The sequence below is a fragment of the Caenorhabditis briggsae genome (assembly GCF_000004555.2).
Source record: "Caenorhabditis briggsae complete genome, chrIV, whole genome shotgun sequence".
Lineage (NCBI taxonomy): Eukaryota > Metazoa > Nematoda > Chromadorea > Rhabditida > Rhabditidae > Caenorhabditis > Caenorhabditis briggsae.
This window is the reverse complement of record NC_013487.2, coordinates 8,631,016-8,656,996: the sequence shown is the minus strand read 5'-3', so window position 1 is coordinate 8,656,996 and position 25,981 is coordinate 8,631,016. Positions and strand designations below refer to the sequence as shown.

General features: G+C 38.6%; 10 protein-coding genes across 10 annotated transcripts; 3 read left to right on the top strand and 7 right to left on the bottom strand.

The window, feature by feature from the left end:
* Positions 1 to 269: 269 nt before the first annotated feature.
* Positions 270 to 1,817, bottom strand: CBG26311 (the record flags this gene model as incomplete). The annotated part of the gene is made up of 2 exons (XM_045235630.1): positions 270 to 674; positions 1,611 to 1,817. 2 exons carry the CDS (start codon positions 1,815 to 1,817, stop codon positions 270 to 272), a joined length of 612 nt encoding a protein of 203 aa, XP_045098481.1.
* A 645-nt stretch (positions 1,818 to 2,462) lies between these two features.
* On the top strand, positions 2,463 to 3,023 carry Cbr-rps-11 (the record flags this gene model as incomplete). The annotated part of the gene is made up of 3 exons (XM_002633325.1): positions 2,463 to 2,600; positions 2,649 to 2,854; positions 2,900 to 3,023. 3 exons carry the CDS (start codon positions 2,463 to 2,465, stop codon positions 3,021 to 3,023), a joined length of 468 nt encoding a protein of 155 aa, XP_002633371.1.
* Positions 3,024 to 4,493: 1,470 nt separating this feature from the next.
* On the bottom strand, positions 4,494 to 5,767 carry Cbr-ragc-1 (the record flags this gene model as incomplete). Its single annotated transcript, XM_002633324.1, has 5 exons — positions 4,494 to 4,719; positions 4,766 to 4,908; positions 4,976 to 5,421; positions 5,521 to 5,615; positions 5,661 to 5,767. 5 exons carry the CDS (start codon positions 5,765 to 5,767, stop codon positions 4,494 to 4,496), a joined length of 1,017 nt encoding a protein of 338 aa, XP_002633370.1.
* Positions 5,768 to 6,256: 489 nt separating this feature from the next.
* CBG06116 lies at positions 6,257 to 8,245 on the top strand (the record flags this gene model as incomplete). Its single annotated transcript, XM_002633323.1, has 7 exons — positions 6,257 to 6,330; positions 6,380 to 6,587; positions 6,630 to 6,779; positions 6,866 to 7,161; positions 7,525 to 7,774; positions 7,827 to 7,932; positions 7,980 to 8,245. 7 exons carry the CDS (start codon positions 6,257 to 6,259, stop codon positions 8,243 to 8,245), a joined length of 1,350 nt encoding a protein of 449 aa, XP_002633369.1.
* A 4,946-nt stretch (positions 8,246 to 13,191) lies between these two features.
* CBG26312 lies at positions 13,192 to 13,793 on the bottom strand (the record flags this gene model as incomplete). Its single annotated transcript, XM_045235629.1, has 3 exons — positions 13,192 to 13,326; positions 13,368 to 13,619; positions 13,731 to 13,793. The coding sequence occupies 3 exons, from the start codon at positions 13,791 to 13,793 to the stop codon at positions 13,192 to 13,194; spliced, it is 450 nt and encodes a 149-aa protein (XP_045098482.1).
* A 1,603-nt stretch (positions 13,794 to 15,396) lies between these two features.
* Positions 15,397 to 16,093, top strand: Cbr-lys-6.2 (the record flags this gene model as incomplete). The annotated part of the gene is made up of 2 exons (XM_002633322.1): positions 15,397 to 15,598; positions 15,645 to 16,093. The coding sequence occupies 2 exons, from the start codon at positions 15,397 to 15,399 to the stop codon at positions 16,091 to 16,093; spliced, it is 651 nt and encodes a 216-aa protein (XP_002633368.1).
* Positions 16,094 to 16,869: 776 nt separating this feature from the next.
* Positions 16,870 to 17,590, bottom strand: Cbr-lys-10 (the record flags this gene model as incomplete). Its single annotated transcript, XM_002633321.1, has 2 exons — positions 16,870 to 17,312; positions 17,389 to 17,590. The coding sequence occupies 2 exons, from the start codon at positions 17,588 to 17,590 to the stop codon at positions 16,870 to 16,872; spliced, it is 645 nt and encodes a 214-aa protein (XP_002633367.1).
* Positions 17,591 to 18,012: 422 nt separating this feature from the next.
* Cbr-lys-6.1 lies at positions 18,013 to 19,005 on the bottom strand (the record flags this gene model as incomplete). The annotated part of the gene is made up of 2 exons (XM_002633320.1): positions 18,013 to 18,455; positions 18,804 to 19,005. The coding sequence occupies 2 exons, from the start codon at positions 19,003 to 19,005 to the stop codon at positions 18,013 to 18,015; spliced, it is 645 nt and encodes a 214-aa protein (XP_002633366.1).
* Positions 19,006 to 20,023: 1,018 nt separating this feature from the next.
* On the bottom strand, positions 20,024 to 22,094 carry CBG06109 (the record flags this gene model as incomplete). Its single annotated transcript, XM_002633319.1, has 6 exons — positions 20,024 to 20,830; positions 20,884 to 21,064; positions 21,109 to 21,249; positions 21,293 to 21,397; positions 21,447 to 21,937; positions 21,987 to 22,094. The coding sequence occupies 6 exons, from the start codon at positions 22,092 to 22,094 to the stop codon at positions 20,024 to 20,026; spliced, it is 1,833 nt and encodes a 610-aa protein (XP_002633365.1).
* Positions 22,095 to 22,385: 291 nt separating this feature from the next.
* Cbr-mars-1 lies at positions 22,386 to 25,665 on the bottom strand (the record flags this gene model as incomplete). The annotated part of the gene is made up of 6 exons (XM_002633318.1): positions 22,386 to 22,517; positions 22,577 to 23,238; positions 23,286 to 23,396; positions 23,715 to 25,171; positions 25,218 to 25,541; positions 25,586 to 25,665. 6 exons carry the CDS (start codon positions 25,663 to 25,665, stop codon positions 22,386 to 22,388), a joined length of 2,766 nt encoding a protein of 921 aa, XP_002633364.1.
* Positions 25,666 to 25,981: the final 316 nt, after the last annotated feature.

Below are 25,981 nucleotides of genomic sequence, written 5' to 3'. Positions count from 1 at the left end.
CTTTTTCTAACCCCCTCGCTTGAACCCAAGTGGCATCTCTGAAGAAAAACTGTGAAAATTTAAGTTTTATTGAAGAAAATAGATCAAAAATCGTTTTAAAATTAAAATATCGCCGCCGGCCCCCGGCCGCCACCCAACCAAACTCTTGCAACCAAACTCTTGCAACCAAACTCGGCCATCTGGGCGGTGCGGTAGAGCGCGAGCTTTGTGAAAAGTATTTCCCTAATAAATAAACTCACAATCATCATATCTTCTGTTGTCACTCGTGCTTAGTTCATAGATGGCACTACTTTAGCTTGAATAACCTGCGGATGGCCCTGATTCTGATGGTGCTGTAGCATAGCTTCATGGGATTGTGGTTGTTGAAAATCATTATACTGCTGCTGACTCGTTCCGGGTTCCATCGACTGATACCCTGCATAATTTTCCGATCCGTTACCATTATACATCTGATTCATCTGGTTATTACTCGGTACCATTGTCGTGCTTGGAGGTTCCATCATTATTTTAGAGGGGGTCATTTGAGCTTGCGCAATCATCGGCAATTGTTGTTGCTGGGGTGGATGTTGCATCTGTTGTTGAACGGGCCTTGGAGTTGGCTTATTTTTTGACGCCGGCTTCTTAGGCTGTGGTGGAGGCGGTGGAAGCTGCTGCTGTTGTTGTTGTGGTTGCTGCTGAGGAGCCCGTTTTCTAATTTAAAGTTGTTCTTTGTGGTCATAACCGTTTTGCTCGTTATTCTTCAAAGTGTTGATCTCAGCCATCAACTGACTTATCTAAAAACACTCATTGTTGGCATATTGTTTTTGTATAAATAAACTCACAATCATCATATCTTCTGTTGTCACTCGTGCTCCAACTTTCACAGCTTGATTTTCGTTGTTGTTCTCTTGTTGTGATAGTTTGTTAGCTTTTGTGAGAAGACTACTCACCGTTGTTTCCGAAGGAGCTAAAAATTGAGAGATGAGCAGTTTTTCAACAAATGGAATATTAGACGGTTCGTCAGTTTACGGTTCGTCAGTTTTAGTGAAAAATAAATTTACCTATCATAATTTCAGACAAGGAGAAACTTCAAACTTCCAAAGCGACAGTTTGGAAAATCGTGTTACACCAATATGAGGAAGACTAGATCCACTATTGAAACTACGTATGAATCAGGAGAGAACGCCTTCCATAACAGTGAGTTGTAGCTCTAAATATCTATTTCTAAAAATTTTAAATATTTCCAGGAGGATATGATAGTGTTTTTTTGTTAATTTCTTTTTCTCTAATAAATGTATTTTCTGAAAATCTGTCTTCAAAAGAATCAATAGTTTAAACCTTTAGTAGAAACGATAAAACCTTTTTAGCAGTAAAACAACTTTTTTAAGCAACGAATAAACCTTTTTAAGTGTCAAAAAAAAACTTTTCTAAGCCCTTCTCTGAGACCCCGCAAATTCCGGGGAAAAAAAATCGGGGAGAGTGGGCGGAGTCGAGAAAAACCGTGCCAGAGTTGCATTTTAAGCTCCGCCCATTTTTCCCCGATTTTTTTCTCCGGTTTTTTCTTTCACCGGAATTTGCGGGGTCTCCCTTCTCTAACTTTTTCAAGCAACGAGTAAACTTTTTTAAGCAACAGTAAAACTATTATTAGCACTTTCAAACTTTCTCGACGGTGGTGGCGGCTGCTGCATTTGTTGACCACTGTTCGTACTCTGATGTTGTTGCTGATTCATTCCAGAATGTGACGATGGGTTCCCGACCGAAGATGGATTCATATGATCCATTTGTGGCGCATACGATGTTGATGGTCCCACCATATCATAGCTATCTGTCATCAGCATCCCGTTTCCTTGTGACGTTGACGGCTGCTGATTCTGAAAAGGTGTTTATTGAAAAGACATGGAATTTGGACGAGGATTTATTCATTTGTCGAATTTAAACTTTCGAAAAAATTAAAGGGCTCTCCCTGATTGATAGGCCTTCAGGATGTACTTTGGAAAACAGAAGCAGGTGTCACAGTTATTTCCGTTCTATAATATTCGTGTTTTTTAACTTTGCCAGGTCTCAATATCCATCGAAATCGGGGAGTAAGAAGAAGAAGAAAAAAAAGAAGAGTGTGAAAAATAAGAAAAAGAGGAGACGCGACGCAGACAGAAAAGTTAAAGGCACACACACTTTTGTCTCCGGCGGGTTTCACCACGCGCCCATCACCGTAGTTGCCGACGTGAATCAAACATATTTTTTCTTTTTATTCCTTTTCCTAAAAGAATTTTTGAATTTTCGTACGTGTTTCGATGATTTTTGACATATTTTTTAGAAAAAATGTGTTAATATGAGTAGTTAGAACTATATTATGTCCAAAATTTTTCGAGAAAATTGTGTTCTTTCAGAAGGTGTATTTTTACGATACTTACACTTCCCGTTTTCTTGCCATGTTTTCGTGCTTTATATTTTCACCAATATTTGATTTTTCAGAACCTGGGAAAATGTCTGAACAGACAGAGAGGGCCTTTCTGAAGCAGCCAACGGTCAACCTTAACAACAAGGCCCGTATTCTCGCTGGGTCGAAGAAGACTCCACGATACATTCGTGAGGTCGGACTCGGATTCAAGGCTCCACGTGAGGTAAGAGATATCCCCTTTGTATCGTGGTTCTAAATAATCGATTTTCAGGCTGTCGAGGGAACCTACATCGACAAGAAGTGTCCATGGGCCGGAAATGTCCCAATCCGTGGAATGATCCTCACCGGAGTTGTGCTCAAGAACAAAATGACCAGAACCATTGTTGTTCGTCGTGACTACCTTCACTACATCAAGAAATACCGTCGTTACGAGAAGAGACATAAGAACGTGCCAGCTCACTGCTCCCCAGCCTTCAGGTAGTACCCTAGCTTTATGAAAATTCAAACCAAACATTTTTTCAGAGATATCCACCCAGGAGATCTTGTTACCATCGGAGAGTGCCGCCCACTTTCGAAGACCGTCAGATTCAACGTGTTGAAGGTCAACAAGTCCGGAACCTCCAAGAAGGGCTTCAGCAAGTTCTAATTGGTAAACATTGTTGTGTTTCCACTGTTATTTGTTAGCTTTGGAAATAAAATGGTTATAAAAAAAGATTTTTCATGTTTCTCTCACTGCGGCAGCATATTACTCCTCATCTGTTATGGAAGAAAAAAAAGCTTAGCGCTACTTTGGTAGTGGTGCTATTACTCTTGTCCGAAATCAATGCACGTTGCGGCCGAGAAAACAACGGTGGGCGGAGCTTAGCTCCCACAGAGAGAACCTTACTGTATTTTTAAAATTATTGTACGCGCTTTTAATACAGTACCTCAACATTTATCGAATTTTCTCAAATTTTTCTCATTTTTTCGCTTGTTTCTGTCTAATTTTGTGTAATTCTTATAAATCTTCAACTTATTTTTCTTATAAAATAGAAAAAAAACAGCCAAAAAGGCCCAAAATATAAAACGTCAGAGGTACTGTATTTAAAGGCGCATGCATCAATTTGTTTTTTTACGCTGTGCGACCGACGATGCGATTTTGAGTAAATTTTCGGACGAGAGTAATATTTTTCGACCGTTTTCCGGCAATTTTTTTTATTTTCGAGGCATTTTACTTTCTGCCTTGTCTGGAGGTTTTCAACACGGAAATTTTCGAAAAGAATAAAATTGCAAACCTACCGTAAAACCTGTATTAGAAGGGCCCCTTTAATAGAAGGGCCCCTCTAATAGAAGGGCCCTCCGAGAGGGGCTTGGAAAAATAGAAGGGCCCCCGTAATAGAAGGGCCCTCCGGAGGTACCTTGGAACAATAGAAGAACCAGCCCTTCTAATGCCCTTCTTTATTTTTAAGTCAATCTCCATGCATTTCTGCACATTTTGATGCAATAAAAAATTTCACCGTACACCACCTTTAAAGGCGCATGCATCAATTTGTTTTATGCGATTTTGAGTAAATTTTCGGCCGCAACGTGCAATGATTTCGGACGAGAGTAATATAACAATATTCATAGCGATAAGCAGGTTTTCATTTCATCAAAATGTGTAGACAAAGAATGGATATCAAACTGCGGCTCGTATAATATTCAGAGATGTTCGGGAATTCCTGTTTCCGAATTTTTTTTCCAGAAATCATTCCCGAAAAACGTTTTCGGGAAGTTCTGTTTCCGAAAATTTTTCCGAAATTATTGTTCGGGAAAAATCGGGACGTTAATTTTTCAATGAATTTTTGCCCATTTTTCTCAATTTATGTTGAGTTTCGTCGTATATCTTTACGTTTCTCCAAAGTGTCCATTGAATTCTTTTGAAAAACTATTCAAATAGCAAAAAATAGTTGAAAATTTGAGAAATCAATTTTCAAGGAATCCGGGATGAAAGACAGCGCAGAATCTCTGAATATTCAGTTTGTTACTGTCTACGTCGACTTTTCAATCAAACTTCTTAGACTCTTTCATTGTTTCTCGAAATACAAACGTTGAAAAAGGATATTTATTTGACATGATTATTTCAAAAGTTGGAAAATTAGAAGTTGACGCCTCTGTTTTTTACTTTGAACACTTGCTCGATACCAGCCTTAAATACACCAAAGTTGTGGTCGATGAAACCAGCCTTCTCGTTGCCATCTTCCTTCATGATAAAAACTAGTGCCAAATGCTTATTGACTTGACGAAGGAACATGATTTGTTCAGATTTGAGGCGAATTACAGACGACGACCGCTCATCATAATTAGAACCGTTCTCGGACACCCTGAATTCATGTGTTTTTGCTTTTATGAGGACTGAAATCAGCTCACCCATATATGGACGACAAGTCCAGTGTAACATCGATCATATCACAGCAGAGTTCGTAAATACTCATTTCAACGGGCTCCGAGTCAGTGGCAATGTAGATTTTGGAGAGGATATCGAACAAAAACGACTTTGTGACTTTCGAGCTCTGAAATTGAATCTTCTATTAGAACTTTTACGGTAAACGAGATATTAATTTTGAATTTCAAACTAACGTTGTTGAAAACATCTAGAAGACGCTCGAGAGTTGGCAATTGCTTAACGAGATTCTGAACGACTTTCGAAAATGCTTCGAAGATGGAATGATCATAAATTGATGTCAAATGATAGGTGACTTGTAGATCTACGTCAATTTGATCTTTAATAGTTTCCTTGACTTGATGGTATATGTTGAACTTGGTCTCAACACGAGCCTCCTCCGTTAGTCCGTCAGCCTTGTGCACGAAAACTTCGAACTTGATGTTCTGATTGATTTTGTAAGCCCTGCAGAAATACTCGACGAGAGTGGCAATCGGTTCCTGGAGTTCGGCTTGAGCATCAATAATGAAAAGAAGAGCCTCGCATTTTTGGAATATTCCAATCGGATCGAGAGAATCATCGAACGGGCACATTTGTCCAGGAAATTCGATTGTCTCGAAGTTGATGAATGACGAGCATATGGCTGCAAAATATGAATTATTTCCTCTTTAGGTCGTAAATAAGTCGATTTAATGCATAAATGAGCCCCCAAATAAATGGACGCAGAAAAGTAAGTACATACTATCTCGGGTGATCCTCGCAGTACTTTCAACGAACATTGTCTCATTTGGTGACATTTTTTGGAAAACAACCTTTCTGATCGAAGTTTTTCCACTTCTGAAAAAACTAAACATATTTATGGCTGTTCTGTCGGAAACTCACCTTTTGTGTCCCATGAGAATCACGGTTGGACGAGAATCCGGATAATCGTCGTCCTCGTCGATTCCATAATGATAATCGTCAAAATCTTCTTCCAGATCAGAATCCATTCTGAAATTGCAAAATGAGGTTTAATACTTCAGTTTTTCTTTTGATTATTAAAATAAATCGATAAATGAAAGTACGAAGAAGCGTTGAAAAAAACCAATTTCAGAGAAACATCAACAAAACGGCACATGGTTCTAGAGGCGGAGTCAATCCGCCCCTTTTTGCAATGCCGGTGCACGATTTTTCCCGTCATTTTTTGCCGAGCACGGCGGCAGATTTGAAGCAGAGTGTCTCGTTTATCTGGTTTTTAGGTGGGTGTTTTATTCACAAATTCAAATATAGCTTTATCTTTTTTTCGTTTTGTTGAAATAGAAGTCAATATACGCAAAAATCTGTCACTATTTAATTTACTATGATTCTGCACAAATGAAACAACTCCGCCAGTTTTGAAACATTTTGTGGCGACATTCACCATCTTCAAAAATTCGTTTGAATATTCTTAATTTTTCCTTACTATAAGCTGCTCTTATTTATCAGTTGTCATTTCAGATATGAGCGACAAAGGTAATGGGCGAGAATTGTACCAACCGCCGGCAAAACGTACTGAAAAAGGGTCCAACCCAAGGTACACATGTGTTTCAAAAATTGTGTGTATTTCAAAAAACACATTTCAGTACACTGGTGAAAGAGGAGTGTCGAGAATCGTTTCGGAAGATCACACCAAATTGCTGCGAAGAAGACGACGACGGTGATGACACCATAAGCTCACCTGTCAAAAATTCAACAAACACCGATAAATCGCCAAGCGCTAGTTCAAAAAACTGGAGGACAACGACTCCCTCTCTTTCTTCAACAGAACCTTCCTCTGATATCATTCACAATGTGAGTCTTGTAATGTAACTTTAAAAACTGTTAATCTTTTAGGTTCAAGAGAAATGTAACATAGGGTCTCGACGAAATAAAACGGATAAGAAACCGGTAACGACAAGAGGTCCCGGTTTTCCTAAGAAAGAAACTCCGTCGTCTGGTCGCAACGATGATTCTGAGAACCACAACAAGGCCCTGTTAGAGAAGGTATGTCATGAATTCACGAAGCTGAATAGAGGACTCACTGCGGAGTCCCGGTCATAAAGCTGAACATTTTTAAATCTGTTTTTCAGTTTCACTGCACAGACATGCCCTACATTGACTCACATTGTCACACCGACTTCATCTACACTATGCTCATGCGCTCAAAACAGTTCAAGCCTACGGATGGGATTCGAGAATGGATCTATAGATATCCGGATGCGTTCCCTAGAGCGTTTGCTGGAATGATTGCCAACTTTATCAAGCCTGAATTATTTGTTAACTGCGCCGATAATGAGGAGTATGATTTCCGATGGATTCTGGAACAGCTACGATCGAACTACTATTTAGGAACTACTTGGGGATGTCATCCACATCATGCAGAAAAGTTAGTAAGCTGAATTTATTGCAAACATTGTTCCATGAGACTGGAAACCGCGAGAAAAGCAAAAAAGAGTGATTCGCATAGTCGCTTGTACTCTAATCTTGCTACTGATAACGAAAAGGTTGAGTCTCTATTATGCTTATCTGAGAAAAAAAAGGTCGAGACGCAGAGAAAATGTGTCTGCGTCTCCACCGTTTGTGTGCTATTTAGGCTATCCGCTTCGATATCGCTACCGTATTCAGACTGCAAAAAATACTCTCTAACCTTTTTTTCCTCAGACAAGCATAATATGTTAAACCGAAAAATTCAGCAGAGCAAAAAAGAAACAAAATCAAAATACTTTTTTTGCAAATGTGGTTCTTGCAGATGGGGAAAAATGGATGCGTTTTGGAATACGATGGAAGAAATTCTATCAAGAGGTTCCGATTTGAAAGTTCTGGCGGTTGGTGAATGTGGAATCGATCTGCACCGATGTGAGTCCTCATTGGAAATTCAAAAAGAGGTTTTCGACAAACATGTTGCACTGGCTTACAAGTATAGACTTCCACTTGTTATTCATTGTCGAAATGGAAACAAAGGTCATGCAGAGGAAGAATGTTTGGAAATACTTAAGAAGGTAAAAGATTTTAAAATGCTTCTAACAGAATAAGCAAATTTACTAATTTCAGCATATGGTTCAAAAGCATCCTTTTCTCAAGATACACAGACATTGCTACACAGAAAACTGGGAGATTGCCCGGCAATGGCTGAAACAATGTCCAGATGTTCACTTCGGTAAAATAGTTGTTTCCAAAAGTCAGTTAATTTAGTCGTTTTTTCAGGTTACACTCCAGCCATTCTCACCTTCAAGGAACCTCAGATCGACGCTGTTCGTAGAATTCCTCTTGATCGAATTCTTCTAGAAACCGACGCGCCATATTTCAAACCTAAATGCTTCGATAGCTTTACTCCTCCAAAAGTGAGCCTGCCTGGAATGGCGATAGCAACAGCGCTGAGGATAGCAGAAATCAAGAATTGCACTTTGGAAGAAGTTCTCCGTGCTACCTACGACAATACTCGAAGATGCTATCAAATTCCTGTTTATTAACTGTCTCATATTTTCCGTTTTCATGATCTTTCTACTTCGGTTTTTCCTTTTCACAAGTATCTCATGTTTCATTGCTCTTTTTTTCCGTTTGTTATTCATGAAGTATTATTTATTTTCATAATAGATTGATATTTGATTAAAATTAAGAAAAGTTTAGTCTAAAAAGAAAAAAAGGGATCAGAGACAGACAGAAAATTAACAAAAGAAGGAGGTCGGAGGCAGAGTCAAAAGTCGCCAGCGATCCAATATGAAAATACAAATTTTGGTAGCTAAAAAACTGAAATTGAGAAAAAAGACATAAAAACGTAGTTATACAAAAACTGACAAAGACTCAATAAATAGTTTTACAAGGGAACCTTTTAAGTGAAGGTAGGAGTCAGCAGAAACCACCTACATAGATCGAAAGAGCATGGTCGAAAACCTATAAGTCCGTTTTCAAAGTCTGCTTACGAGACCTTTGAAGTGCTGAAATTTCAGTTTCAGTGACAAAAATTCCATTTTCAGTTTAGAATCGGCAATTTTCCAACTTGATTTTCTCCACTCCTAGAAGGTTTTATGACTCAAAATTTTTGTGTAATACTTAAATCGATGTGAAATTTTATATTTCAGATTTTTTCTACATTTTCTAAAAAAATTTTTTTTTTTTGGCCCACCGAAAATCTAGGCAAATTTTGAAACTTCCCAAAACTTTTCCAAAAATACTTTTTTTTTCTCAGAAAATGTTTGAAATATAAAATTCCGCATAATTTCAAGTAAAACAAGAACGTTTCAACTCCTAAAACCTCCTAGGAGTGGAGAAAATCAAGTTTGACAATTGCCGATTTTACACTGAAAGTGGAATTTTTGGCACTGAAACTGAAATTTCAGTACTTTAAAGGTCTCGTAAGCAGACTTTGGAACCAGATTTATAGGTTTTCGACCATGCTCTTTCGATCTATGTAGGTGGTTTCTGCTGACTCCTACCTTCACTTAAAAGGTTGCCTTGTTAGAAAAAAAAGATCAGAGAACGAAATTTAAAAAAAAAGCACAAGATTGAAATAAAAGTAGTTCATAGTCATCTAATCATCATTATATACAACTAAATAAAGATTTAGGATTTGAAAGAAGCGCTGTCCGATCGATTCCCATAACTCAATTAACCATCGGATGCTTTGAAAACCAGACATCGACTATTCCACCATTCTCAAAAACTCTTCCTCCGTTTATCCCATACTAAGAAACTTAGAATACCAGCATTCGGAAAATGTTCAATCTGAATAGATGCAACGCGATTATCTGATTCTCTAGCGAAGTATGTGTGGCTGGTGATTGGTTTCAGATTTGGATTATCAAACCACCAATCGTGTCTGAAAAAGGTTAATTATTTCACAGCCACCCCCGAAATAGAAGATATGTTGATCTGCTTTACTTACACTCTGGGCAAAGTAAGCGTTGGTGTTTTTTTAGTTGCATCAATATGCTTTGCCCCTATTGCATATAGAATTTGGTTCTGAATAGTTCCATTACAAATTACAAGTCTCATGAGTTCCAACTTTTGGTATTTCCATCTATTCACAAAATCGACGAAAACTGATCGTATGTATTGCGAGTTATACTTATCTGTCTTCCTTGAAAATGACGCAGAACATTGAGGTTGCTGATTTCGCGTTGATCTATTTCAAAAGATTCTGTCTGATAGAATTTGGATGCCGGATCAAATGGCTCCGTTTCCGTCATTACGTCCATTTGGATTGATTTGAATACAGGAGATGGGGTGAAAAGGTTTTCGACGTTTTAACGTCAGCAAAGTTCCGTTTGAGCTGTATTCCAATACAGAATGATACTCTTGGAGTTTTGGAATAGACGGAACAACCAACTCTGGGCTGTTCCACCAATTTAATGTTTGCCAATTATACTTCACAGAATTTTCAAACAAATCGAGAATGTGATTATGAATAGATTGGACCACAGATTCTCTGTCACATGGATGAAAGTATGAGACGGGATGATTGTTTTTGTCGGATAAACTAAAATAAAAATTTAATTGTGATTCGTTGATCATTGGAACTCACTGAAAATCAATTGTCTTTCCAGATCGTTTGTAGTCTCGTTTGTAGTCTCTTTGTGCTGGACGATGCTCATCCTGTGTTGGCGCTTATTGAGCTCGTGCCTGTATTGATAATAAACCAACACTTGATCCGTTCCATTCCAGTCATACGTAACTGAATAGATACTTTCGTATCTCTTAATTTGGGACCATTGGATCAATTCCCTCATATTTTTTGAAAAAAAATGAAAAAGATTGTAGAGAAACACAAATGGTAGTCATAATTAGAGAAGAAAGGAAATCGAATGCATATGAGAAAAATTAAGAAGACGTAAGGAGTGCGATGTTAACCGGTTAGAGCACGCTCTGTCAATACTTATCAACCCTCAATTACAGATGTTTAAGTTTGGTAGAGATGTCTTAGGACTTCGTTAGTTCGAAAACAACAGATCAAAAATGGAAAGGACTTTCCGAACAACCTAATAATTGATTTGAATACAGGAGATGAGGTGAAAAAGTTTTCAAGCTTTTTCGTGTCGACAAAGTTCCGATTGAGCCAAATAGCTATACAGAATGATAAGTTTTGGAGTTTTGGAATAGACGGAACATCTAACTTTGGACTCTCCCAACAACGTGATGTTTGTCAATTATACTTCACAGAATTTTCAAACAAATCGAGAAAATGATTATGAATAGATTGGATTACAGATTCTCTGTCACATTGATAAAAGTATGCAACAGGATGATTGTTTTTGTCGGATAAACTGGAATAATGATACTTTTATGGATTTCGTGTAATGAGATATGCTCACCGTTTTCGGCCTATTAATTTCCATTTTTGGACTATCATTTTAATTGTATTTATAACTGATCTTAAATTAGCTGAAATTGATCGCCAACTAGTAGCGGTTAACAACGCAAATGCACCCATTCGAACTACCATCACAACCTGGATTCAGTAATTTGTAAAACGGGAATTCTTGTTTGACGAAAATCCCCCTTCAAAAAGGCAAATGGGCTTAGGTTTGGATGCATTAAAAGCCGGGAAAGAAAGGAACCCGCCTCAAACTGTGTGTGTGATATATGAAGTACATCAGTGGCAAGCCTTTCGTTAAAAAACCGTAGATTGAAAACTCTCGGCACAGTCAAAAAAGTAGGAAGAAATTGACCCCATCTTTCGGCTCAACGCAACTTTTTTCCCCGGGTGGGCACCTGTTTGAATCTTCTCATCCTGCGTTGCACACATGAATGTTGGAATCAAACCATTGCTAGTGGTGATAAATGGGTAATGTGTAATTACAATAAGCAACATGCCAAGTGGATTGACAAAGGCAGTCAACCACCAGACGTCTCGAAACCTGAAATTAGTGTTAAAAATGGGATGTTGTCGGTATGGTGGTCTACCAAAGAATGGAGTATTAGGAGCTGCCTGATAATAGTGTCACTTTTACGACCCATGCCTATTCTTGTCAGGTGACATAACTCAGATTTTATGTGGATCTTGATTGGAGAGGAACGCAGAGGTTTATTTTGAAAATTAAAATTCGCAACCTCATGCGGGAAGGAAGACCCAGGCCAATCTCGGTGGATATATCTAGACGATTCTGCCTTATTCACTGTATAGTCTACTTTCTGATTATTACCCAACCAGCCACTTCTAACGTCATCTTGATTGACGAAAAATTACTTCAAAACAACGTATCAAAAATGGGTTGACTTGATTTTTAACTCGCTGTGACCGGAGTTCTGGAAGGAAGGCATCCACAAATTAGTGGGCATTGGCAGATAGTCATTGATAACGATGGTCATTACATCCAATTTATCCGACATCGTTTTGAACTATTTTACTTTGAATGTATCTGACGCTAAAAATGGAAAGGACTTTCCGAACAACCTAATATAATGCCACTGCGGATTTGATGTCACTGTCGTGAAAGTTGAAGAGAAACACAAAAAAACCATTTACCAGGTTTCTAGCCCTTTTCAAACGCAAAAGAGATACTGTATTTGTCAAAAAGGTTTCAGGATAATACCAGACTCCGAAAATCTCTAAAAAGGAAGTAGAAAAATCAAGAAAACCTCGAAAGTCATTTCATGAAAAAGTTGAAAATCGAGTCCTTTTGTGATGAGTTTCAGTAGAAATTGGCTCCCAACAAAATAGTGCCAGCCTCTAATTGAATGCCACCCCCTAATACAGTGCCACCCCAGACCACCCCCGAACAATAGAGTGCCATGGCTATCTAATAAAGTTTTTACTGTAACGAAATAGAAGGTTCAGATAGAAGTTTAATATTTGATTTGGAAGCGTTATGGTACATTTATTAATTCACCTGAAACATTTTAATTTCGACCATCTAAATGTTCTGAATTCCTACCAATCCATTGACAAATAAAAATAGGATACAGTCTAGGAATAGTTGCATTTTTGTTTTGTTTCTACGAGTGAGAAAACATTATAACAAGTATTTGTACTCGCTCATTTAGCCCAATTGCTCAGGTAGTTCGGAAAACCTTTCTGAGCCATAAACAAGCCACGATTAAACTAAAAAAGGTGCCCGATTAGCCACGGCTGAAAAAGTTTGTAAAGGGCTTAGAATAGTTTCGTTGTTGCTTAGAAAAGTTTATCCATTGCTCGAAAAAGTTTGAAAGTGCTAATAATAGTTTTACTGTTGCTTAAAAAAGTTTACTCGTTGCTTGAAAAAGTTAGAGAAGGGCTTAGAAAAGTTTTTTTGATACTTAAAAAAGTTTATTCGTTGCTTAAAAAAGTTTATTTGATGCTTAAAAAAGTATATGCACTGCTTTAAAAAGTTAAAAAATGGCTTATAATAGTTTTGTCGTTGCTTGAATAAGCTTCATTGCTTGGAAAAGTTTTTCTCGTACCTGAAATCGATTTTTCAAGACGGAATAAAAAAAGAATTTATTAAAAACCAACAAAACAAAATAAGAGAATGGGAAGAGGGGTTGCTTGAAGTGCTGATATGATTTCTAGGATCCGGGATCTTGGTAGGCGAAGATCTCCAGCAGCTGACCAATCCTTACAGAAATCCGCCATGACCTGAAAAAATTTGTGGTTTTTGTTCATGTTTTTATTATTACCTGTGTGCATCTTTGGAGGAGACTTGTGACCGCGACATTTCCCAAAATCAACGAACTAGCAGCTAGTTTCCATGTGCTTGCTGATATACAAGTGTACTTCATGTAGAGAGGCTCTCCAAGGAATTTTATGATGTTTATAGCAATCAAAGAGTTAGCCACATCTGGATATTGAGAAGTCGAAGTGAAGAATTCAATAGCGATCCGAAGTGAGTATTCCGAAAACGGAACGATCGCGGTGAGGGCGTAATCTCTCTGAAAAAAGTGAAACTATATATATTATGAATACTCTAAACATACATAGCTTTTTTGTCCTCCAGTGCTACTTTATTGGGGAAAATCCTCTGAGTAGCCATACTTGCAAACTTCAGTAAAAGTCTGATTTGGTCGGGAATCGCTGTTCGTAACGTTGTTCCCGAGATAGTGCATTCTACATATACAATTTTAACAACCTAATTACAACCTAATTAAGTAAATACAACCTAATTAAGTACTCACAACTCGGGAATTACCTAGCCTATTTTTTTCAAACGTTAGAAGTAGGATTTGTTTTGCTGACAAACGAACTCTTTTGATCGGGGGAGCCATTTTCAACAAAGTAGCTTAAAGTAGAAGCATTAAGCACAAGTTGAGCGACAGAAAAAGTAAAATATAAAGAGAACATTTTGAAAAAAAAACGGACAAAAAAGAAATCGAATTCAAAATCTGAAAAACAAAATTTAGGCTTAAAAAAGTTTTAAAAAGTTTAAATGTTGCTTAAAAAGGGTTAAAAAGCTTAAATGTGGCTTTAAAAAGTTTTATCTTCGAGCGCGGCTGAATAAAGTTTAAAAGTTGCTTCAAAAGGTTTAAAAAGTTTTTTTGTGGCTTGAAAAAGTTAATTCGCGGACTTTTTGCTTAAAAAGGTTTCAGAATGTCTCAAGTGTAGCTCAGAAAGGTTTTTCGATTTACCTGAGTGAGGTCACTTGTTTAATTCAAGGCTGTCGAAAAAAACTACGTCATCAAGTCGCTGTTTCATCGGATCCACCTTGGTTCGGTGGTTTTGACTTTGAGATGGATGGGCAAAAAAATGTTGCGGGAGTTTCTTATGTTTTGCAACAGTGAAATTAGAAGTCTCAAAAATCACTTAACATAAAACCTGTAACAGAAGGTCTCCCTAACTTTTAACTTTGAGCCAATTTATCTCGGTTCCTGTCGAAGACATAAAAAAAGAGGTCAACTGATAAATTGTCAATCATAGTATCACAAAAATTTTATAAGTTGACACAAATAACAAAAATTTTATAAGTTGACATAAATTAGCTCATAGTTGACAATATGGAGACCTTCCTATTACAAGTTTTCCGGTATCTGAACTTTTACTATTTTGTTGATTGAATAAATCAGTTTTCAGTTTACAATAAACCATACTTGCAACCGGGCCTTGCCATAGTTTCTTTCAGAAACAATATTTTTAGATCATCTAAACTAGATATGATAGAACTCGGCGAGTACTACAAACTGATACTATTTGGAAAACTGTGTCTTGTCTATGAACAAAATTACAAGTCATAAAGTGGCCGGGCCGGGCCTTGGTTTTTTGTCTGTAACTTTGTTCAAAAACAAGGCACAGTTTTTTAAGTAATATCATTTTGTAGCACTCGTTGAGTTCTATCTTATTTGATTTAGTTGGGTAAAAATATCAATTCTAAAAGAAGCTATGACAGATCCCGCGAAGGCCCGGCAAAGGCCCGGTTGCAAGTATGCAATAAACGACAAAATCAGAATCAGTGATTTGTTGAATTCATTTTACTTTTCAGATTCAAAACTCCAGTTCTTCATTCAAAGTTCTGATTTCCTTTCTGAAAATCCCCACTGACTAGTCTTTTCATACGTGGCCAGCACCCAACTACATTTAAACATAGAAGATAATAGTTTTGCAGACACAGATACAATCGTAAAATTATTCCGTCAGAGCAATAAAAAACTAATGAAACTCCGGGTTACTTATCATATAAATGTGAAGAAATGACTGGAATGAATCAGATTCAGAATCATGAAACTCCTTCTTTTAGTTTCTGCTTTTCTGGCAGTTTCCAGTGCAGCTAGAAATGGAATCGATTTGAATGTACCTGTAACTGTTTCCACATTCCAATGTGTCAAAAACGCTGGGTACTCTTTTGTCATTCCAAGAATCTACCATTCCCTTGGAACCGTTGACACCACTGGAGTCCAAAATGTCAAGAACGCAAGAGCTGGTCACTATTGTAATACATAAAAAAATATACTTAATTTCGTTTTTAGCTGGCCTAACTGATGTCGATGGATACATCTTCCCGTGCCCTAAAACCAGTTGCCCATCAGCTGCAAACCAAGTAAAAGCTGCACTGGATGCTGTCAAAGCAGCTGGAACCCACGTCTCCACCCTCTGGCTTGATATTGAACGTCTCAACTGGCCAGCTAATCATGCTACGAATCGTGCATTCATTGAGGCTATGGTTGCTGAAGCTAAAGCATACGGTCAAACTGTCGGAATATACACAAACTACTACAACTGGCAGGATATTGTCGGATTGGATTATCACGCTCAATCTAATTTGATGCTCTGGTGGGCTGCTTATGATGGAGTCAAGGATTTCTCAAAGTATGCTCCGTTTGGAGGATGGTCCAAGCCAACTATTCATCAGTGGGAGGAAATAACCTCAAAAGGTCCATGTGGTATCAGTGGTGTTGATATGAATTATGTTCCGTAAATGCAAAATATTAATGTCATGTATAATTATGAATAAGCATGATTTTCATGTACTTTCTTTTTTATTTTCTGTAAAGTTAAGTCAGCAGGAGTTTTTTTTTGATATCGAATGAAACATATACCGTAAAAATTTTAATAGAACGCCCCCGATTTCAAGCTCATATATCTCGGTTCCTGTAAAATTTATCAAAAAGTAGTAAACTGACAAAATGTTGATATTAATGCCCTAAATATTTTGTTAGTGTATTACTTTTTGATATCTTTCACAGGAACTGAGATATATGAGCTCAAAGTTGATGGTTTGAGTGGGGCATTCTATTAAAGGGTGTACGGTAATTTACGGTAATCTCTAGTAGTGGTTTTTAAATTGAAGACTGTTTGACGTGAATTGCACATACAAATAATGTTTCTTTAATGAGGCATTGCCTCTCGTAACCCTGTTCAATATTCCTGTAGTTCTAAAAATCAGCCTTTTTAGTCGAAGTGTTAGTTTTTTTTTTCTTCAAGTTTTTCCAAACATTCCTTCTAGAATACAGACGGTCTAAAAATTGAGAAATTTTATACGATATAAAAATGGCTGAGCGTCCGGCAGATGACAACGAGACAATCAACGATGCAAAATCGAATTGGGGAGCCGTCGTTTGATTTTTTGTGCCGATTTTTCTTTTTCGAAATAAACACTTTTTTATTAAACAATGACTCGTATATTTTGGGTACTATAAAATAATTTTTCAATTAAAAATAGCAAAAGTTTATTATGTTATTTACACGACACAATTACGGAACATAGTTCAAATCAACACTGACTCCACATGGTCCAGTCTCAGTTCCATGCCATTGATGAATAGTTGGACGAGTCCATCCTCCAAAAGCTCTGAACTTTCCAAAGTCCTTCTCTCCATCGTACTCAGCCCACCAGAGCATCAAATGAGACAATCCGTGGTAGTCCAATCCTACAATATCTTGCCAGTTGTAGTAGTTACTGTAGATTCCAACTTGTTGTTTCAAAGCTTCAGCCTCCTTGACCATTGCCTCAATGAATGCACGGTTGCTTCCATGATTGGCTGGCCAGGCGAGACGTTCAATGTCAAGCCAGAGGGTGGAGACGTGAGTTCCAGCACCCTTCAAAGCATCCAAAGTTTGCTTGACTTGGTTGGCAGCAGATGGGCAATGAGTGGCCAAGCATGGGAAGATGTATCCATCAGCGTCCGTGATTCCAGCTGAAATGTTATAATCAGAAGTGAGAATTTTTGAAATCAGTGTAGTCGATTGCTTAAAAATGCTTTTTATACTCACCAGCTCTGGCATTCTTGACATTTTGGATTCCAGTATGATCAAGAGTTCCAACTGAAGTGAAGACTCTTGGAATCACAAAAGAGTATCCGTCCTTCTTAATACATTGGAATGTAGCAACAGAAACCGGTTGAATGAAGTCAATTCCGTTTCTGGCAGCTGCAGCAACTCCAGCCAGAACAAGCAGGGAAACGAGAAGTTTCATCTCTTCCGAGCTCTTCCGATGCGTGCTCTTCTGTCTTTATTTATACCAGCTCCTATACCGGAGATTCTAATTTTATGACTGTTACGTAAGCAGGGGAAATCATGCCAAAAACTTCAAAAACCCTCCTTATCACATGTATTTAATAGCTGATGTACGGTGGGAAAAGAAGGACTAGAGTTTTGTCTCATATGCCTGAAATTCTCTACCATTTCTCTTATCAGTTGATTCGCAACATTCAGATCAAAAGAACTGCGAACTTCGGACTTTTCTGCTATAACTTATATTTTAAAAATTTTAGATTGATCCAGAACTTTCTTGTTTTGAAGTATTTTTAGAAAAGGTTCTTGATAGTTGATTAAATAAAAAAAATTTATGCATTAAAACATTCATTCATCTATTTACATAAGAAAATAATGCTAAATCTACGGAACGTAGTTCATATCAACACTGACTCCACATGGACCGGCAGTGGTTCCTTGCCATTGATGAATAGTTGGACGAGTCCATCCTCCGAAAGCAGCGAACTTTGAGAAGTCCTTAACTCCATCATAAGCAGCCCACCAGAGCATCAAACTCAACTGTCCGTGGTAGTCCAATCCAACAATATCTTGCCAGTTGTAGTAGTTACTGTAGATTCCAACTTGTTGTCCATAAGCCTTGGCTTCAGCAACCATAGCCTCAATGAAGGCCCGGTTGCTTGCATGGTTAGCTGGCCAAGCGAGACGTTCAATATCAAGCCAGAGGGTGGAGACGTGGGTTCCAGCAGCCTTGAGCGCGTCGAGAGCAGCTTTCACTTGGTTTCCAGCTGATGGGCAACTGGTTGAGGGACATGGGAAGACGTATCCATCGACGTCAGTGAGACCAGCTGAAATTAAAGTTTTTGTAAAGTAGAACGTTTTCATTGGCAATTCTAAAGTTTGAAACTGTATTTTGTTATTAAGTGTTTGGAGGCCTTATTACTAATACTACATTGTTTTTTTTAATGTGGAGTGACTTGAAAAGAACTGTCTCGAAATTTTGTTCATATAGTTCATATCGTCTCAAGCAGTTGAACTTGTGGGACGAGTATTGAAGGTGCGGTGGCTCTTCCGACTGAGCTAACCCCCTAGCTCCAAAAAAATCCACAAAGCTCCTGCCGTGCCTCCTTTATATTTTGAAAGCATTGATTGACATGAAACATAAAAACCGGTTATCCAATGGATCTTGAACTCACCAGCTCTAGCATTCTTAACATTGTTGACTCCAGTGCTGTCCACCTTTCCGAGAGAAGTGAAAACTCTTGGAATAACAAAGGAATATCCAGCATTCTTAACACATTGGAATGTGGCTACAGACACTGGTTGAATAAAGTCAATTCCGTTTCTAACCGCATTGGCAACTCCAGCCAGAACAAGAACCGAAAGAAGGAGCTTCATGATTCTGAATCTGAAGGTTTTCCTTCGTTTCACTAAATTTATATGATTCTGAACCCGGAGTTGCAATCGTTTTTTATTACTCCTGACGTAATCATTTTTGTGATTTTATATGTATGTAAAATAACATCAAGACTGTTTTCTTTGTGCTGAGTACACTTTTAATTGCTGATGTAAAAGCCACTAAAAATGGAAGAAAAAAGATGAAATCGGTTAAAGAATTCTAGTTTTGCCCCATTTTCCGAATTCCGTATTTCTTATCATTTTCAGATGATGGAAAAATTTCAAATAAAAAGATCACGGTCAAACAAATCAAGATCAGTTATTCAAGAAACATTTGAAGTTATGGTCTTGTATTATGCTGGTATTTATGCAAAAACCGGAACTGTGGAAGAGAAACGTCGGTGGTCGTGGCCGAAGGTCCCACAACGACAACTACCGTAACCTAAAATATTGTTCTTTTCCGTATTTTTCATATCTTATTTTTTTCAAATCTTTTTTTTCTCCAAAAAAGTCGGAAGATAAAACATTTCAATACAGAAAAAGGTGACTGGAAGCGCACGGAAATCGAGAAACACTTCTGAAAATAAAAATGTTAAGGTTACGGTAATTGTCGTTTTGGGATCTTCGGCCACGGCCACCGGCGTTTCTATAATAGAAAGTGTTCTTCAATTTTTCCAGTTTCTCAAATTTTTAATTTCCCAAAAATAAGAATCCGTCTTTCCCATTTTTCCGATCTTTCCATCTTACAGATTCTAATCCTGAGTGCAGCGAATCGGAAATGCTTATCAGACTACAATAAGGAAGACAATTTTGTATTATTTCTTATCACAGTTTTTGTTTCGAAATGGTCATTGATTCCAGATTATTTGCACGATGGTCACAACGAACTAAGCTGTCATATGTATTCAAAAAACAATGGTTTTCTGATTTATAAACGAATTGAAAACATAACAGAACAATTAAAATAACGCAACAAGTTCAGAATAAGAACATTAACAATATAGTCAGAGGAATACAATTAGATTCTTGGAGCAGACTTCTTTTTGTTCCACTTGTCCGCTTGCTTCTTCAGTTTTTGGACAAGATCCTCCGGCTGGGAAGATGGTTTTGATTCATTGGAAATAGTGGATCCCTTCAGTTTCTGTTCAGCTTGTTTTGAAACAAGGAGTGATCCCTTGAACTTCTTGGAACTTGGCTCGATGGCGAATGCAGAGTCAGTGAAGAGAGCAGAGAATCTGTCGTCGCTGGCAATGGTTTCAGCGGCAGCAACTGTCTTGATATTTGCTACTGCTTCTCCTGCTGCTGTTCCCTTCCTCTTCAGTTTGTTCTCCATTAACTTAGCTTTCTGCTTCTTTTTGTAAGCCTTATAACCCGTCAGTTTCTCCTCTTCCTGTTTAGTTTCAACGTCTTCCTCCTCATCGTCGGAATCCTTATTCTTATTTTTGACGCCAATCTCATCATCGTCATCGTCCACTTTTACATATTCACCATCAGATGAATCACTTCCATCATCATCGTCATCCTTTTCTTCTCCTTCCCAGTCTACATCCAACTTGGATTTCCGTTCATCCGTATGCAGAAGGGCCATCAATTTATTTCTATTAGACTCATCATCATCGGAGTCATCTGAATCAACGATGAGATCTTTTCCAGCTTCTTCATCTCCATTGAAAGCCTCGAGAAACTTCTTTTTTCTCGATGGATCATCTTCATCCCAACCGATTTTTGCTCCTGTCGAGATGATTGCACTTTTCGACTTCTTCTTCGCCTTGTACTTGGCCATATTGACGTCTTCAGCGTTCAGAAATTCTTTGACACGGTCTTCCTGAAACGGTAGAAAGAATTATTAAAAATCTATCTAGTTATTCAAAATTTTACCTCAAATTCCATATCATCTGGAATGAATCGCATATCCATTTTCAGACCAGTCTCTTCAAATTGGAATCCATCGCATTCTTCGTAAACTGCTACTGCCGATGGAACGGAGTCAAAAGTGATAACGGCGTAATAGTGTTTGAGCTTGTTTACAAGGTACTCTCGTACTGCTGTTCGAGTTTCACTGAAATCCAAATAATCGATGTCACAAGAAAATATTCAACTCACTCGTCCATCTCATCCTCTTTGTATTCTTCCACAGGTTTCGCCAATTTCAGTGCGGGTCCTGTTTTTTCTTCTTTTTCCAATTCCTCCTTGCCAAAATCTGAGAGATAGATTCCAACGGAAACTACGGAACCTTCTTGTGGACTGAAAGAATTTAAGTTATAGATGAATTAAGGTTTTGACTTACGTAAATGATTTCACAAGCATCAGAATGTCCTCACAATTCATCTGATCCCATTCGAGATTGCACACAGCTAACCGTCTTGATGTCCATTCAACTTGATCAACGTCTCTGAAATTAGAGAAATGGAAAAGAGAAGCCGAACACTTAAAACACACACCTATCCAAGTTTGCCAAGTCCAACTCAATGCCTTGTTCTTGTTCATCTAACTCATCTTCCTCTTCATCACTAGAATCGTCATCTGATGAAGAATCGACATTTCCCTCTCCACGAGCCAAATCGAGTTTCTTGAAACCGTTCAAGCCAACGGTCTTCTCCTTCTCATCTTCGACTTCTTCATTATCTGTACCTTCTTTTTCATCATCTGCGTCCTCTTCATCATCGACCTCTTCTTCTTCTCCGTCATTCTCGTCGAAAAACTCGTCCAACTCCTTGTCATCTTCTTCGACCTTCTTCCTCTTATTTTTCAGTTTTTTCTCTGTTGATTTTTTGTTTTTCTGTTGATCATCCTCATCCTCTTCCAACTCATATAAATCCAACATGTTATTTCCTACGGTTTTTTTCTGCTTCCTTCCTCGCATGTCAACTTTTGCTCGAGTCGAGAAGCGTTCATCTGTGAGAGCAGCAGCGAAGCGTTTATCGATGACAACCTAAACAAAATATATTAGACATTTCCTGTAAATAAATTCTATACGTCACCTTCTTGTCGGAACTTTTGAGTCCTGAAAACATTGGATCAGACTTGATTCGAGAGAACCGTTCATCGTTGAGTCCGTTATTCGATTTCACTGACTTTTTCTTTGCCATTTTCTGAAACTTGCATGAGATTTATAAACCAAAGATCTCGGGAGATCCTATTAAATAAAGTATAATTTATCGATAAAATCCACAAATTGTTCTTCTGTATTCAAACTTGCTTAAATCGGTAATATTCATTTTCAGGTAAAGGACTATTTGAAAAAACACGATATGAAGCCGGATAGACGAAAAACAGAAAAAATGAACTCTAACCGGTGCTCTCTTTAAAGATTGCAATAAATATAAATGTTAACAATCAGAAACAACTTATTATGAGAAGAAGAACCAAAAAAAATTAAATTATTTAACATGACATCCACGAAGGGTTGGAGCTGTCATCTTGGTCGCGTTTCCGACAAGAAGCGGATGTCCCTTCCACTCTGCGAATCCCTCAGCAGACACTTTCAAGTCTTCGGCAACAGTTTCCCAGATCTGAAATGAGGAATTAAAAATAGTAAAAAAGAAGACTGGGAAAACAATTATATACTTACCTTCTTCTTTGGATTCAATTGCTCATCTGGCCGGTGAGTCAACGGTGGACAAACAACAGGAGTTCCTGGTTTACTGTCAGCAGCCACTTCCATAATTTCCACTTTGTCAGGAGTCGAAGCACACATGACCATAGCTCTCGATTCAACTCCACGCATTTTCGCTGGCTTCAAATTGCACAGAACGACCACAAGACGATTCTGCATTTGATCGAGAGGTACGTGACGAACAAGACCAGAGACGACAGTTCTCGGGGATTCCTCACCAACATCAATCTGTTCAACATATAGAGCATCAGCATCTGGATGTTTCTCGCATTTGATGATTCTGCCAACTCGCATGTCAAGTCTTCCAATATCAATAGCATCGTCAACTGGAGCAGCAGCGGCTGCGCCACCTCCTTTACCCTTTTTCTGTTCTTTTGCTTTTTTCGGTTCAGCAGTAGGTTGTGGAGCTGGTGTGGCATTTTTCTGCTGGTTAATGATACCAGACGCTGGAGTTGAAGTAGGTGTTGGAGTGCATGATGCAACTGGCTTGGGAATCTGCTTAATTCCAGCAGCTTTTTCTAATTCGACCAATTGCTGTTGAAGGGACTTGGCATCAAGGGTGAGTTGTCTATTTTCCTCCTCCAACTTTTGAAGTTTATTGCGAGCGAATAGGGCTTCTGAAAAATAAATTATGTGGTTTGCAGTGGATTGCATATGAACTTACTAGCTTGCTCGAATTTCTTCAAGTTCGTGGTGAGAAGTTGCGAGATGAGTTTCGCTCCTTGTTCAAGTTCCGCGAAAGCAGCAGTCGAGGCCATTTTTTTCTTGTCGCCGCCTGAAATAAGAATAAATTATAGTATGGGTAGCTGGTTTGAAACAAGGAAAAAATCCACGAGAACAGAAAGGAATAGTTGAAAAGTAAAAAAAAAGATTGAGGGGCATGCAATCCATTGAAGTTGCCATTGAAGGTGTGGTTTATTTGAAGCGCTCGGTGTTTCGTCAGCTCGCCTGCTCCACCAGTCTCCACCTAAAAATCGTAAAATCACCAACACTAAACTCAACTAGCTAAGACAAGCTTGCCAAGAAAACACCGATCCGCATAAACAAACTACATGGAGAGTGCAGCAGATAAAAGATAAAAGTTCTAGATTACCTTTTTTCTCCTTGGTAGGTGGAGTTTTCTTCTGTTGCTTCTGATTTCCAGCAGCTGCTGCAACTGCAGCATTCTGAGGATTTTGACCACCGCCAAATTTCGCCTTGAATTCTGCGATTTGGATAGGATCCAATTTTTGGAAAAGCGGAGAAGGCTTTCCGATTTTGTGTCCTGGCTTGAGGTAGTTTCTTGGGAATGGGCTAAAAAGTGGAAGCTTCGACAAGTCACACTGCTGACGGATGGTTTCCGAAACAGACGGCATGACTGGATAGAGGATAACAGCCAGATGATAGGCAATGTTGGCAGCTACTCCAATGATCGTACCCGCACGCTTCTTCGCTGCATCATCACCTTTCATGAGAACCCATGGAGTTTGAGATTGCATATACTGGTTTCCAATCCGAGAAACGTTCAGAATACTTTTGACAGCGTCCTTAAGACGAACTCCGTCAAACTGAGTATCCCACTGCAGACATTCTTGATGAATTTCTTCAAGGATCGTAGCATCCGCTTCCGTTAAATCCATGTTTGGAATAACTCCTCCGAAAAAGTTAGCCACGAATGAGAGAGCGCGGTTGATGAAGTTTCCAAGATTGTTGAGCAGTTCGCTGTTGACTTTCAGCACAAAATCGTCCCAACTGAAGGCAGTATCCTGACTTTCTGGTCTCATGTACAGCAAATAAAACCGCCAGATATCAGCTGGAATTCCTGTTCTTTGAGCAGCATCTCCGAAGATTCCGGTTCCACGAGACTTGCTGAATTTGGTGTCTTCATAGTTTAGATATTCAGTAGCACAGAGGTGGTTCACAACAGTGTAGTTGTCGTTTGCTCCAACTTGCGAGCATGGGAACATAACGCCGTGGAATGCGACGTTATCCTTTCCAACGAAATTGTAGAGCTCGACATTGCTCGGATTTTTCCACCACTTGGTCCAGTCATCTCCAAGAACACATTTTGTGATGGATAGGTAGCCAATCGGAGCATCGAACCACACATAAAACACTTTCTTCTCGAATCCTTCCAATGGAACAGGTGTTCCCCATTTCAGGTCTCGCGTAATACATCGTGGTTCTAATCCTTGATTCTCCCAAGACTTTGTGATTCCCTTGGCATTAGCGGACCACTTAGAACCCGGTAGATCCATTTGTTTCATGATCAAATCCATTGTAGATTCTTGAAGTTTATCCAAAGAAAGGAAAATGTGAGTGGACTGTTTCACTTCTGGTGTGCTTTTGCACATATGACACTTTGCATCCTTCAATTCAACGGCATTGATAAGTTTCCCGCATCCATCACACTGATCTCCGCGTGCGTCATCGTACGCACAGTTCGGACAGGTACCAGTGACAAATCTATCGGCGAGGAATTTATCACATTGATTGCAAAACAGCTGATCCACCGTTTGTGTTGTGGTGAAACCATTCTTGTGAAGCTTCAAGAACATGTCTTGACAGATCCTGAACCATAAAGTTAAAAACAATATTTTACTACGATAAAACTCACTCGGTCTGATGATCAGTGGTGGTTCTTCCGAAGTGAGTAAAGTCAATCCCGAACCATTCGTAGATTCCTTTGTGAATTGCATGATATTTATCACACAACTCGCGCGGCGTGCATCCTTCTTGAAGTGCTTTCGTTTCCGTAGCAGTACCATACTCATCGGTTCCGCCAACGTAGAAGGTTTGATGCCCACGGAGATTGCAGTATCTCGCGAAAACGTCAGCGCTTAGAACGCATCCGATGATGTTTCCAAGATGTGGAACGTTATTCACATAAGGAAGAGCAGCAGTGATCAAAATGTTTCGTTTTCCAGGCTGTGGCAAGATACTGAGAAACGTAAGATACAATAGCTTGTTTGAAAGTGAACATACCTTTTTGGGTCCTTCTTTTCCACATAAGCAGAAGTGTTCACATTGAAGTTTTTTTTTATCTCATTGAGGTCGACACCCATCGTGACTACTTGTCACTGAAGAAAGTTATATTATAGAGGAAACGAAATGACCACGATTAATATGTCAATCAAAAACAGAGTAGGCCTAAACTTTTGTAACATTAGCTTATTTTTCCGCCTGTGATGATGTTTTATTAAGGTTCTTTTCAAAAACTAAGCTTAGCATGTTTTTGAAATATGAAAAGTGAGATTATACCGAATTTCGCAACACAAATGAGCCAAAAATAAAATTCGTCCTCAGAATTTCAGGAATTTTTTTTTTCAATTCTCTATGGGGCGCACTTGCATCCCGCGCTCAAAAGAGTGAGACCCCGCA